At 36.8% G+C, this 14,043-nt stretch overlaps 1 protein-coding gene across 1 annotated transcript in view; it reads left to right on the top strand.

Annotated features, from left to right (window-relative positions):
- The window catches only part of Stam (signal transducing adaptor molecule), a 51,205-nt gene that overhangs the window by 4,269 nt on the left and 32,893 nt on the right, over positions 1–14,043 (top strand). The window contains exon 2 of the mRNA XM_055593846.1: positions 8,576–8,660. Coding sequence (XP_055449821.1) covers positions 8,576–8,660 — 85 coding nt within the window. The remainder of the gene's footprint in view (positions 1–8,575; positions 8,661–14,043) is intronic.

The raw sequence follows: 14,043 nt of genomic DNA, 5'->3' as shown, positions 1-14,043 counted from the left end.
AGGCGTGCACCATCACCTCTTGGCTATCTTGACTTTTAAAGTATAAAAAGTGCTGGTCTCCCTCTCTCCCTTCAGTGTTGGAGATCTAGCCCAGGACCTGGCATGGGTCAGGGAAGCACCTTGCCTTTTATCCACACCCTGCAGTCCCTGGCCTTGTTTTCTTGAGATGGGGGATCACTGTGTAGGCCAAGTTGGCCTTGAACTTGAGAGGTTCCTACCGCTGCCTCCTACGTGCTGAGATGGTAGTTGTGCGGCAACAAGTCTAGTGTTAATAAAAAAATGTTTTTTCACTCTTTGTCTCTTCTAAATGCTGCTTTTAATATTTAGAATAAATAGTAGGTTAGCATCCAGGTGTGGTGGCCCACATCTTTAATTCCAGCTATTGGGAGACAGGGGTAAGAGGACCTCTACTGATTGGAGGACAGCCTGGTCTACCTAGTAAGTTCCAGGCCAGCTAAAGGTATATAGCAAGACCTTGTCTATATATAAATAAATAAACAAACAAATAAATAAATAAATAAATAAATAAATAAATAAATAAGTTAGTTTTTTTAAGAAATGCATTCTTGGTCAAACTGTGTTTGACCAGTTCATATCCTAGATGCTGTTAATTGACCATACATACTTTTAATTTATTTTTGCTTAGCCTAGTCAGCATTATAAACCACAGATTAATTTTTCTCCTAAAACAGTAGTTTCAACTCTCCTAATACTGTGACCCTTTAATACAGTTCCTTATGTTGTGGTGACCCCCAACCATAAAATTATTTTTGTTGCTACTTCATCACTGATTTTGATACAGTTATGAATCACAATGTAAATATTTTTGGAGATAGGAGATAGATTTGCCAAGGGGCCTGTGATCCACAGGCTGCGAAACAATTTCCTAAAGTGTGCAGAGATCTTGACTTTGGCCTTAAATTGCACCTGAAGCATTACTGTTAGTGAATAGAGAACTTCGTATTAAATAGGATCAGACCCTTTGAATTCATTTCCCAGTGTTGTAAGTAGTTTATAAAAACATCTCAGGTTGCTATCAGAATTATTTGTCAAAACACTTGCTATGCTAATTCTTGACTGATATTGAATATACTTCATATACCTCAAATTTAGCATGTTCAAAACTATAAACTTTTTTTAAATTAGTTAACATTTTTCCCATTGTTTTTCTGACAGGACATCCGTTGTTTACGTTGTTACACAGGCCAGTAGCCTGTGTGAAATCTTGATTTCCATAGTTGTAATTGTCTCCAGTCCTGACAACAAATATGTACTGTTGACTGTGTTATTGACAAACCCACCATACCCTTCAGGATACTGGTATATCTGTATGCTTCATCTTCTTAATTGGTTTTGAATCCATCCTTCTATTCCTGCAAATGAGAAGGTATTTATTATTGTAAATACCTTTTAGAATAGTACAGAAGCTTCTCATTGTTTTCTTCTTTCTTTAATGATATTTGATGGTCTTGTTTTAAGAATGTAAATATAATCCTTTTGATTAAATATTTTAATTTAATCTACAACTTAATATGAACTTTTCATGATGGGTTATAACAACTCAAAATTTCTGGCTCCCCTGTGCCTTCATGTGTAACATTGGAAGGCTGAAAAGCTTTATATAAAGCAGGCTGTAGTAAGCAATCCTCCTGCCTCTGTATCTAAATACTGGAATTACAGGTGTGGAAGTCAGGGTATCTGACCTCGTTTCTTTTTAATTCTGCAGAGTTATTTTCTATTCCATCCATCTATCCACTCATCCATCCATCCATTTATTCATTTATTCATTTAATGTGTATTAGTCTTTTGCCTGTATGCATGTCTGTGTGAGGGTGTTGGATCCTTTGGAACTGGATGGAGTTACAGACAGTTGTGAGGTGCCATGTGGGTGCTGGGAGTTGAACCAGGATCCTCTGGAAGAATAGACAGAGTTCTTAACCACTGAACCATCTCTCCAGCCCTCTATTCCTTTTTTAAAGGTTTGTTCTACTTCTTATTGTTGTTACATAACTGTTCAGTCAGATATATCTCTTTTCACTTCACTAGCTTAGTTCTTTCCCCTTGAATGTTGAGGATTGAGCTCGTTATTTGAAGCATAACAGGCATACACTTTAATACTAAGCCTCAAACCTCTATTGCCTACTTTTAAAGAATGATAGCATCTTGAAGCTGACTAATGACAATCCTTTTTCTGCAGAATGAATGTTATGGATAATCATCCTTTCCCATTTTTTTACTTTTGCAGGTGTTCAGCAGTCAAATTTTAGAAAATCAGAAATACATGTACGTGCTTATCAGTAAAAAGTTGTCTAATCTGTTGAGAGGACTTAAAATTCAGATGAGGAATTCACCTTTTAGAAAATCCTTAATTTCCCCTTTATGACTGTTGTCTTAGTCAGTATTCTATTGCTCTAAAGAGACACCATGACCATAGCAAGCATTTAATTAATTCTGGCTTAAAGTTCAGAGGCTTGGTTCATTATCGTCATGGCAGGAAGCATGGCAGTACACAGGCAGACATGGTGCTGGAGAAGGAGCTGAGAGTTCTACATTTGGGCCCATAGGTAGCAAGAAGAGAGAAATGACACTGGGCCTAACTTGAGCATCTGAGACCTCAAAGCCTATCCCTAGTGACATACTTCCTCTCAACAAAGCCACACTTATTCCAACATGGTCACACTTCCTAATAGTGATACTCCCTATGGGACTACAGGGGACCATTTTCATTCAAACTGCCAAAACTGGAGAGATAATCTAAAGATAAAATGGGATCATAAACTTTGAATTCTTTAGAAGCAGGTTTGGGGTGTGTGTGTGTGTGTTTGTTTTTGTATGTATGTCTGTATGCGCACATACCCTGTGCTCTGTATCTTAGAAGTGAATATTTTTTTGTTTCATTCCCTGTTTATAAATCCAGTTTGAGTTGCTGCTGGCAATTTATATTCGCTTGATTTAGAAAATAATTTGATTTTATTTTTTTAAGAGCCGAGAGGAATGTACCACTATTTGGTTGATCTTGAGGGAGTGTTAGAAATGATGTGATCATTTCAGAGTTGTAAAATGCATTGTTAGGTTTTCAGGTTTTGTTTCTGAGACAAGATTTCTCAGTGTGGCGTTGGGTGCCCTGGCAGCCCTGGAACTTGCTCTGTAGTCCACGTTGGCCTCAAACTGAGAAAATCCTCTATCTAGATGCCAGTAAACAAGTCTGGGGGGCATTATCTTCTTTAATGATGAGGTGCAAGCCCTGGGCAGATGTTCTGGGCTGTTACAGGAAAGAAGCTGAGCAAGCTATGGGGAACAAAGCCAGTAAGTAGCATTTCTTCATGGTCTCTATTTTAGTTCCTCCCTCCAGGTCCTGCCTTGTCTTTGCTAGGTGTACTATGACCTGGGATACATAAGCCAAATAAACCTTTTCCTCCCAAGTTTCTTTTGGTCATGCTGTTTTATTGCAGCAATAGAAACGAAACGTAAGATGCCATACATTCCTGGAAATATCATTAATTTATGAAATGTAAAGTCATAATTATGATAATCAGTAATTTATACTTGATCAGAAACAGGTCTGTTAGTTTCAGTTAGCTTGTAACTTTTAAATAGGTTCTATTTTGATTCACTTAGATGTATTTTTAATTAGGTTTTTAAGATTTAAATGTTTTCATTACACGTAGGCATCTTTTTTAAAACGAGCTTGCTTGCCTCCCAGTCCAAGATGGATGAATTATTAAAATGTACTACCAAATCAAAGTAACAACTGGTTTTCCTTTCTAAAGATGAAGTAAAGTTTAGACTGAGAGATACCTGTTTAGTCTGACTCAGATCTTTTTTGGGATTTAAAAGAGCTGACAACTTGTTCTACAGGGTTTTAGATACTAAAGTTTTGTGTGGGTCTTTCTTAGCATTTGTTCAGTAGTTAGGCTGAGAGCATGGGTTTTGAAACATTTAAGATAGAATTAATTATTTTCAGGAAATTGAGAGTATATTTTGGATGCAGGCGGGTTTGAAACAGTTCTTCCCCAGTTAGAAGAAACCAAAGAAGCACTTTGTATTTGCATTTGCGTTCTAAGCAAGCCATTTATTTATGGTAGTTCCATTTTTTTTTTTTAATCTTCTTTTTCTTCTTATAAGCTGCTTTTATATCGGTATTCCCAGATCTGATTGTATTGCTTGCATGTTCAAGGCTCTTGGCTCTCTGATGTTTCTTGAATAACTGCAGATACCTCTCCTATGGGTTACATAGTAGTGTAGTTGTGTGTCATTATTACTATGTTTATACAAAGTGGTCCATACAACAGCCAGCCTAGATTCATCATTATGCTTTTCAGTTTTTTATTCTTTATTTCTTTATTATTTATTACAATTTACTTATTTTGTATCCCAGCTGTAGCCCCCTCCCTCACCTCCTCCCAGCCCTACTTTCTCTTCCTCACTCTTCTCCTATGCCCCTCTTAACAAAGTATTCTTTTTTTTTTCATTTGGTAATATTTTTAATTTTAATTTTTATTAATTACACTTTATTCACTTTGTATCTGCTCTGTAGCTCCCTCCCTCCTCCCCTTTCAATCCAACTTCCCCCCCTTCTCCATGCTTGCCTCTCTCCAAGTCCACTGATAGGGGAGGTCTTCCCCAGGGAATCTTACAAAAGAAGTGGGAAATAGTAAGACCTGGAGAGGATAGGAGCTACACAAAGAGAGTAACAGAACCAAAAAAATCTAGGCACAGGGGTCTTTTCTGAGACTGATACTCCAACCAAGGACTGTTCATGGAGATAACCTAGAACCTCTGCACAGAGGTAGCCTATGGCAGTTCACTGTCCAAGTGGGTTGCATAGTAATGGGAACAGGGACGTCTCTGACATGAACTGATTGGCCTGCTCTTTGATGACCTTCCCCTGAGTGGGGAGCAGCCTTATCAGGACATAGAGGAAGACAATACAGCTTTTCAGTTTTTATTACTTTATGCCTTATCATTTAAGTAGAAAGAAAAGAGGCCTTTCTATTTTTTTGTTTCTAAATATGTCAACATCCTTTTGATTTTTTCTTTCTTCCCCACAACTCTTTACTTTTCTTCCAAATTGCTTTGATCTTTATAATTTTTGCGACACATTCCTTATCTTATATTAGGTCTGTATCTGTTAATTTCATTTGTCAATGTAAGGCACTTAAGATTTGATCTGGAATGGGCTAGAAATGCATTTTACTTTCTTGAATATATACTCAGATTTGATAATTTTCTAAAAAAAATCAATTATCAATGTAGAGGTTGTATAAGTGATCCTATTTCTAAGACAGTATGATCTGTATACCTGTATTAAAACAGATTAAGCTGGGCATGGTGTCACTTTTTGGTCTTCCTATCTTTGGGTGACTGAGGCTGGAGGATTATGCATTCAGGGCCAGTCTGTTCTCTATAGTGAATTCAAGGGTTGCTTGGGCTGTGTAGCAAGACCCTGTCTTAAAAAAGAAATCGATTAAGATAGGTTAACAAGAGATAAGCATAACATATTGATATAGTAATAGTTTTTCTTTGCATGAGGGTCATCTTACTGAAATCTCAGACATCTGGGTTTTCTGTTCATTTTTCTGCTTAAATTTGATGTTTGCACAGCTGTGTAGAAAAGTGAATGGATAGAACAGCTGTGAGCTAATGGTAATGAACTTAGTGAAGAAACCTACCAAGATCTACTTCCTGTCTGAGATGACTCTCTTTGCTGTAGCAGTTCTTTCTCCCAAGTGTGAGATAGGACACCTCTGGAATGAGGGCCTTAATTTTTTTATGGTCAGCACTTAGAAAGTCAGAGAAAGGTTAGATTAGTTTTTACAGCTGACTGTGGAAAGAATGTTTTTAGTTATTATAATGCACCCTTGGGAAAAAGAATTCTAGTTTTATGGCTTTGGTGGAGAATGAGAGATAGGAGAGATGGGGCAGGAGAAAATTAAAAAAAAAAAAAAAAACAAACAAAAACTGCATATGAGGCCTATACTTTGAAGTATCATTTTCTGAGCCTAACAAGTGAAATAAAAAATACACGTGTATTCTTACATATTAATGAATAGCTTGCTTTTGTTATCTTCCACATTAAAGATTATACAGCAGTATTGTGCTTGAGTATGTGCTTCAGGTTCATGAGCTGGAAGCTTGGTACCCACTTTGGCAATGTGAAGGGTGTTGGGCCTTTAAATGTGGAACTTAGCGGGAAGTAATTGGGCCATTGAAAGTATCAAACTGTTGGAAGAGGTGAATGTAGTTCTTATGAAGCCTGGATTAGTTCCTGTAAGAACAAGCTGCTATTTTTGTTTTAAAGTGAGCCTGTCCCCTAAAATCCCATGGCTTCCTGTTTCATGAAAATACATGATCATTGTGTTAAAAGCTGCTGTGAGGTCTCCATTAGAGGCTGAGCTGATGGGGCTGCTAGAGCAACCAGTCTCAGGTATTCTGTTGTTGTAGCTAAAAACTTGTGGTACCAACAGTGAGGCATTGGGTACTGAATGTGTTTACAACCTTTGGGTTAATGCCTTTCTTGCAAGTTGTTTATTCTAGTTGTCCAGTGCTAGAGACTAACTTGGTAAGCGATGCTGTATCCCTGAGAGCTATGGTATGGATCATTTTTATTAAGCCTACGAAGAATTTTTTGGTATTAAATTTGCCAATGCCTACTTCTAGCTTTCAGTAGTATGTCAGATAGGGAATTTTCTTGAATTAGTAGGGCACTGAGAAGGAGGAGAAAGCAGGGAGTTTCATTGTTAACATGATTAAGACCAAGTCCCACACATAAGAATCTTAGTATTGGTTGACCTGTGTCAGGCTGAAAAATTGAATCTGTTATTGAAGATCACGATGGTATTACATTACTTTATCACAGTGTTCTAGTCAAGACTAGTTACTTGTTCTGTGTATAGCTTTGACCTTTGTATGTAGCTTCTGTTTAATCTAAATTGCTTTTTTTTTTCTTTTCCCCACTTGTTTGTATTTTCTTTAATCTTTCATATTAGAAGATTCTCTCAGCTGAAAATTCTTGGTTGACTACCACTAATTAATACTGGAAAAAAAAAATTACACACTGGAAATCCTGATAATAGTTAGGTCTTCCTGACCTTGAACTTTATCACAGTAATTCTTTCAGGTGGTCTGTTTACTATAGAGTCTCTTCCTTAACCTACCATATTTTGTTTTTAGTATCTATCTTTCATATTTAGCTGAGCAGAGCATAGAAATTAATTTTTTTTTTTTGAAACAGAGTTTTTTTGTGTGACTCTCTGTCCTGAAACTCTTTAGACCAGGTTGGCCAGAGAGCCACCTGCCTTCCCCTCCCAAGCACTGTGATCAAAGGCGTGCACCACCACCACCCAGCTAAAGAAGTCTTCTAATAATGTCTCAGAAGATGATAGCCTTGCTGTTTAACTAGCCCTGCATAATTAGAATAAACCTCACTTGGTTCAAGTGTATCATTTTTCTAAATATTGTTGAATTCAGTTTGTTCAAGATTTGCTGGGAGTTTTTACATTTGTAATTATGGAAATAATTTGTTTATCATTTTCAATAACTGTTGCCTGGCTTGAGAGTACTATGGTAACTCTGGAAGTATTAATAGATAAATATTCTTTCTGCTTTTATCTTTTACAAATGATTGATACACTATTTTCTCTTAAATATTTTGTAGAATTCATTGGTAAACCCAAATAGGTCTGATGCTTTGTTCTTTGAAAGGTTATTATTTTTATTGGTTTATTTTTCTTAATAGCCTATTTGGATTATCTTTCTCTTCTTGTCTAGGTATAAAAGAGTTGTCCTGCTTCATAAGCAAGTGATCAAATTAGTGGACACAGAGTTTGTAATATTTATTTTTTAATATTCATGAGCTTCTCCCGCTGATTTCTAGTACTAGAACCTTCTATCTTCTCTTTTTTTAGTTAGCTTCCTTAGAGGCTTATTGATTTTGATAATCTTCAACAGTTGTGCGCCAATAGCTTGTTATGTTTATCTTGACCTTGTTTTAAAAAAAAAAATCAATTTGCCTGTCTCTCTTGATGTCTTTAACAATAGATCAAGTTTTATACTTATTTTTACATTGTGTGTGTTTGTGTGTACATGTGTGCACAGGGCAGCTCTCCAGTCAGTTCCCTTTTTCCAGTGGAGGATTCAGAGGCCATACTCATTGTGGCAGATGAGCTACGTTACTGGCCGCAATGTATCAGATTTTCTTGAAGGGAAAATAGTAAAAGCTTGATTTGTTTTCTGGATCCTTTGCTCCACTCTGACAAAGCCAATTCAACAAATAATTTACCTGAAACATTTTGATAACAATCAGTGCTTAGTCTGTGTCCCTTTTACTACCAAGTGAAGATAAGAATTTTTGAAAATAAAAATATTTCTTTGCTTAGTCTGTTTGCAGATAGAGGTGCCAGTGAAGTATGATTAGGGAAGATTTTTGTGATAGATAGATTGAAAAAATGGATGTCAAAATCTGATTAATAATAGTGCTGGTTTGATGGTTTGATTTAGGTTTGATGTTGAGAATTATGTTACAGATTGGTGATTTGAATGTGATAACATAACAATATTCTTTCATAATTTACAGAGAAAGCAACTAGTGAGTTGAATACTGCTGAGGACTGGGGCCTCATCTTGGATATTTGTGATAAGGTTGGCCAATCTCGCACTGGGTGAGTGTTCAAAGATTCAAGAGTTTTTGTTCATCCGTCTCATAATAAAGAAAAATTAGAAAAGTAAAGTATATTTCAAACCTGAATTAGTTTTGAAAAAGAACGTTTTTACTAGAAAAATTTGAATATCTGTCCTATTTACAGTAGCCTATTGTGTTTGAACTCATCTTCCGTTGGTGGTGCTGTTTGGGACTGTTGTAGATCCTTATGGAGGTGGAAACTTGTTAGATAAATGGGCCATTGGGAATGTGCTTTGAGGGATTATCCTTCAGGCCGTGCTGGGTGAGTTAGAGCGTGGGGTGGGTGAGTGGGTCCTGACTATTTATTTTAAGGAGAATCGAGCTGAGCAGAAAGCAGGCAGCCCACTAAGCATGCATAAACTGATTTTTCTTTGTTTGCCTTCAGTTTCTGTCCTGATTTCTTCCTGATGATGGGGGACTGTGGCCTTGCCTTTTAAACCTAATAAACCGCTAAGCTTCCTTCCCCCCCCCCATCAGATTATTTTGCTTTAGCAACAGAAATAAATGCAAGTAAAACACTTTCATTGTCTGGAGTGATAACATTAACTTGTTTTTCTTTTGTGTCTAAATGTGGCTCACAATTGCCATATAAAAACTGTCACTCTTGCCTTCTGTCGTGACTTTTCAGTTTTCCAGATCATTTAACTTCTTTTACTTCTTTCCAACATGACATTGATTGCATTGCAGTTAATTGCTGGAGTTGCAAGTGGCTGGTAGGTTGTTTTTAACAGGGTTAAATGCTATTCATTTTTTTTAATTATTCCTTAAATGTAGAGCGTTTTCTTCTCTCATTTCCTACCCTTTTGATATATCTTACCAGACTCAGTTTACTTTTTTCTCTTTTTTTTTCATTGATAATAATATAATGGTTCTCTGAGTCCTCAAAGTATTGTGTCAAAATAGTCTTATGGCAGGGGATATAACTTAGTGATAGACTGTGGGCTTGGCCTAAAAGAGTCCCTGCATTCATCCCTAGCACAAAACAAAGAGGGAAGAAAACTAACCAAACAGAAAATATTCTTGTTTGTATATTTTAGGAAGTTATATAGTGAATTTATTTAATACATTTGTTTTGTTTTTCAAGACAGGGTTTCACTGTTTACCCCTAGCAGTCCTGTTGCTCTTTGTAGACCAGGCTGGCCTCCAACTCAGAGATCTGCTTGTTTCTGCCTCCTAAACACTGGAATTAAAGACATGCACTGCCACCTCCTCCCTATCTTCCTATCCCCTTGATTATTTAGTACATTTGTAGACTGAATGGTTGTTGTTTTTAACTGTTAAAGGAAAGAAACGTAGAGCAGTGGTTGGAAGCATGGACTTAGGAAGGATGCTGGGTTCAGATCTGGCTCTGTGAATGGTGTGTCACATTGAGCAAATAACTTCCCTTCCTGGGATTTCTGTACTTTGCTGATTTACCACAAAGAAATAAAAACCCCTCCTCTTCTCTGATGTGAGGACTTTGGGATTTGTAATGTGTTTAACAGTACTTGGCACAGGGATAAGTATACACGTTTGATTAAAGTCCTATTATTTGATAGTTTGTCCACTGAGGACTGAGTACCAACCAAGATTAAAAGTACAACTCTCTTAAAAGTACAACTTCAGCTAGTGTTACAGTTAAAAAGTTTGTCCTTTCTTCTCACTACTTTTTATTTCTTCTTTACTTTGATGGGTTTGTTGTTGTTTTTATGTAGGTAACTTTTATATTAATTGGGTTAAATGCCTAAAATTATAATCATACATTCCTTTTCATTAGTAGAAATGTTCCCCATTTTTCTATTTAAAAATCACCTTGAAATTTTGTGTGGTGTGTAATGATGGGGAAGTTATGTCATTTTTTTCATTATGTTAACTTTGTACTAGCCATATTCATTAGACATTTTTTCTTACATATTTGTCTGCATTGTGTTTTATTCAGTACTAGTAGGTTTAGGTGCATGCTTATTTAGAAAGAGAGTCAGTCCACATGCTTTTTCACAGGGTGTTTTTAACATTTGAGTTGCTCTTTGGGAATTTGAATTTGTTATACTAAATCTAGGAATCTACTTAAGAAATATTCTATCTTAATGAGAAATGATCAATGTGTATTCAAAGCCAGACTGTGCTGCATAGAGTACTGGGTCTGCCTGGGTTACACAGTGATAAGTGATTGAATGAATGAGAGAATGTGTATATGTTCTGTGTTTATGTACATACATATGTTTCTGCTCTATTGCGGTACCTTAATATTCTAATTACAGAAATTGGTAAGCATAAGGTGCCATTCTCTCCTGGCCCTAAGGCATTTTTGCTTTTATGGGAAACTTTTCCCATTTAAAAAAATATTTATGTCAGTGAATTGTCATAAAGAAATTTACATGTATGTTAAACCATTTTAATGTAAAGATTCTTTTTTGTGTGCCTCTAGAATTATTGTGATCCAGAGATACCATGTGTCTACATGCCCGAAAGATTAACATTACAGGAACAGTTTGTTTATCGGTTCATGTGTGTTTGTGTCTTGTGTGAGGTGTGTACCTGCTCACATGCAGAAGTCAGAGGAGGATGTCACATGTCCTGCTCCATAATCCTCAAGTGCTGGCATTGTTAAGTATATACCTGCCTATAAGAGAAAGATTGACAAGTCTTACTCCTGTCCCTGTCCCTTATACCCACCTCCTGTAGGGAAAAAACATTTTACTGTAAATTTTTATTATATCTTTACACAAATATGAATGTATGTTTTCCATTCATGTACAGTAAGCATATTGTATATACTGTTCTGTAAATGCTGCTCTGTGCTTAGTACATAATTTCCTAATATAGACACTCTTAGAAATGTATTTTTTAAACATCTATTAGTATTAAACTAATTAAAAACATTTTCTAATTTAAGATCAATTTTGGTTACAAACAGAATATTTGACAAAGTTCAATCACTAATTAATAAAATTATTAAACTTAAGTAACTGTATCAGTCTTGGAAAACTACTCGTGTAGCCCCTATTTGCATAGAGAGGTTATATGTTTTGTATAAAGATAAACCAAACTATTTGGATATATCAAACTTATAACTTGATGTTTTGAAAAATATTTTAGATTTCTCAAGATGCTCACATGATTTTTAGTGTGCTGTTCCAGTGCTGAGTCAGTAGTAAAGAATGCCAGCTAGGTCATGTGGTGAACTGAACAGCCTCTGTTTGTTTAGAAATAAAGAGGAATTTCAGAACAGTTTCTTTTTTGTGTCAGTTTTATTAGCTGATCGTGTAATAGTCTTGTCATTCAGGTTATCTCCTTTTAAACTTTTAAAAATTAAGTTTTAATTGGGTTAGAAGGTTTTCATATGGCTTTTTCATACCCCTGTATGTTTTTACTTGTTCCTGTCCCCTTGTTTTCTCCATCTCCTCCCTGTTCCTTTACCTTTTTCTACCTGTATTAATCCCTTTCTGTACTTCCATTTTTACTGGTGTTCTACAGTCCTCCTCCCTAAAGTATTTCCTGCTCTAGTTTAATGGCTTCCACAAGTACTCCAGGTTAAACATAAAGCCATAGAGTTGAAGCTAGGATTCTTTATGAAAGAGAATGTGTGACATCCGTCTTTCTGGCCTTGGAATACCCTACTGAGTATTACCTCTTCCTCCCAGTTTTATCCGTATTTCTAGAAAATTCAAATTTTAATTTTTCTTCACTAGCTGAGTGAAATTTCATTGTGTGTATGTACTACATTTCCAGTATCCACCAAGCAGTGGACATCTGGCATATAGGACACCTATAGAGCTTACCAGCAGGGTAGCGGTGAGTGTGGATGTGCACAGATCTCTGCAATGGGGCATATGACCAGGAGTGGTCTCTATGTCCAAGAGTGGTATGGATGAGTCATGGTAATTTTATTTTTAGTTTATTGAGGATCCTCCAGGTGGTTTTCCAAAGTTGTTACACTATTCTACATTTCTGCCAACAGTGCAAAAGGATACTCTGTGCTTCACAAACATTTGTTACCATTACTCTTGATGGCCATTCTGACTGGGGTAAAATGGAATTTTGAGGTAGTTGTAATCAGCCTTTCCCTTATTTCCAAGGATATTAAAAATATGAAGTGTTTAGTAGTTACGTATTTCTTCTCATGAGAATTCTTTGATTAGTTCCATACTCCATTTTCTTTCTTTTTTCTTTTTAAGATTTATTTATTTTACATATGTGAATGCCCTATCTGCATGTATACCTGCATTCCAGGAGAGGGCATCAGATCCCAGTAGAAATGTTGTAAGCCATCATGTGGTTGCTGAGAATTGAACTTATGACCTCTGGAAGAACAGACAGTGCTTTTAACTGCTGAGCCATCTCTCCAGCCCCCCATACCCTATTTTCAGTCAGCTTGTTTGTTCTCTTGATGCTTAGTTTTTTAATTTCTTGTATATTCTGGTTACTAATCCTGTGTCAGATGTATAACTAGCAAATATTTTCTCCCATTCAATGGTAAACCCCACCCCATGGCCCTTGCATTGATGCCCACATGGCCTCTCTATTGGGGTTGACTCCACTTATTACCTGTGGCTTACTTTGACATTCCACATTTCTGGCATCTCTGACTTCCTAAGCTTTACATTGCAGTCATTCAGCTCCCATGGTCGCAGATTCACAAATCACAGTCTTGGCTGATGCAGGCATCTTGACCCTTTCCCTGGCTTCCCAAGCATTTCTTTGAACTCTGGAGGGAATCTTTCAAGAGCATGTAATTCTCAGACTTTTTGTGTCTGCAAAATCGGCACTATGTGAACAATGTCAAGGACTTCTCCTAGCTTGAAGAGTCATTGGACCGCCTTCGACCACAGATGTAGAGTGTCTGATTGTGTGGTGAGGTTTCCTGGGTTACCCTCTATGAGCAAGCAGGATGTCCTAGAGCTCTCTTCTTAAAACAGGGTCAAATACAGGGTCTGACATGACTTTCTTCAGAGTTCTCTAAGTATCTTTTCTACTGTAATGATGTAGAATACTTGTCTTTGTTTTTTAATGGTTTTAATCACCTCAGCAACCACAGTTTTCTGGCACCAACTTTATTCACAGTTCCTTTCTGAGCCAACTGCAAACTTTCCAGGCCTTTCTGTTGTATTTTCCCACTGGTAAATTTGGCTAAAAGCAGCTAGCAGTAATCAAGCTACAGCCTGAATGGTGGCCTGGCTTGAAATATCTTCAAGCAGATTAAGTATTCCATCCCTTTGAAGTCCAGCCTTCCACAAAGCCTCAGGACAAGACTAAGTGTAGGCAAGCTCTTTGCCAGAATGTAACACAAATGGCCTCTGACTCAATACCTTGTAGAGTCCCTAGCTCTTGTCAGAAGCCTCTTGAGCACAGCCTGTACTGTCTAAATGTATTCTCTTAGCATT

Source organism: Psammomys obesus, unplaced genomic scaffold (genome assembly GCF_907164565.1).
Source record: "Psammomys obesus unplaced genomic scaffold, mPsaObe1.curated_primary_1811, whole genome shotgun sequence".
Taxonomy (NCBI): Eukaryota; Metazoa; Chordata; class Mammalia; order Rodentia; family Muridae; genus Psammomys; species Psammomys obesus.
The sequence above is the reverse complement of the archived record's forward strand: the minus strand, read 5'-3'. Positions and strand labels throughout refer to the sequence as shown.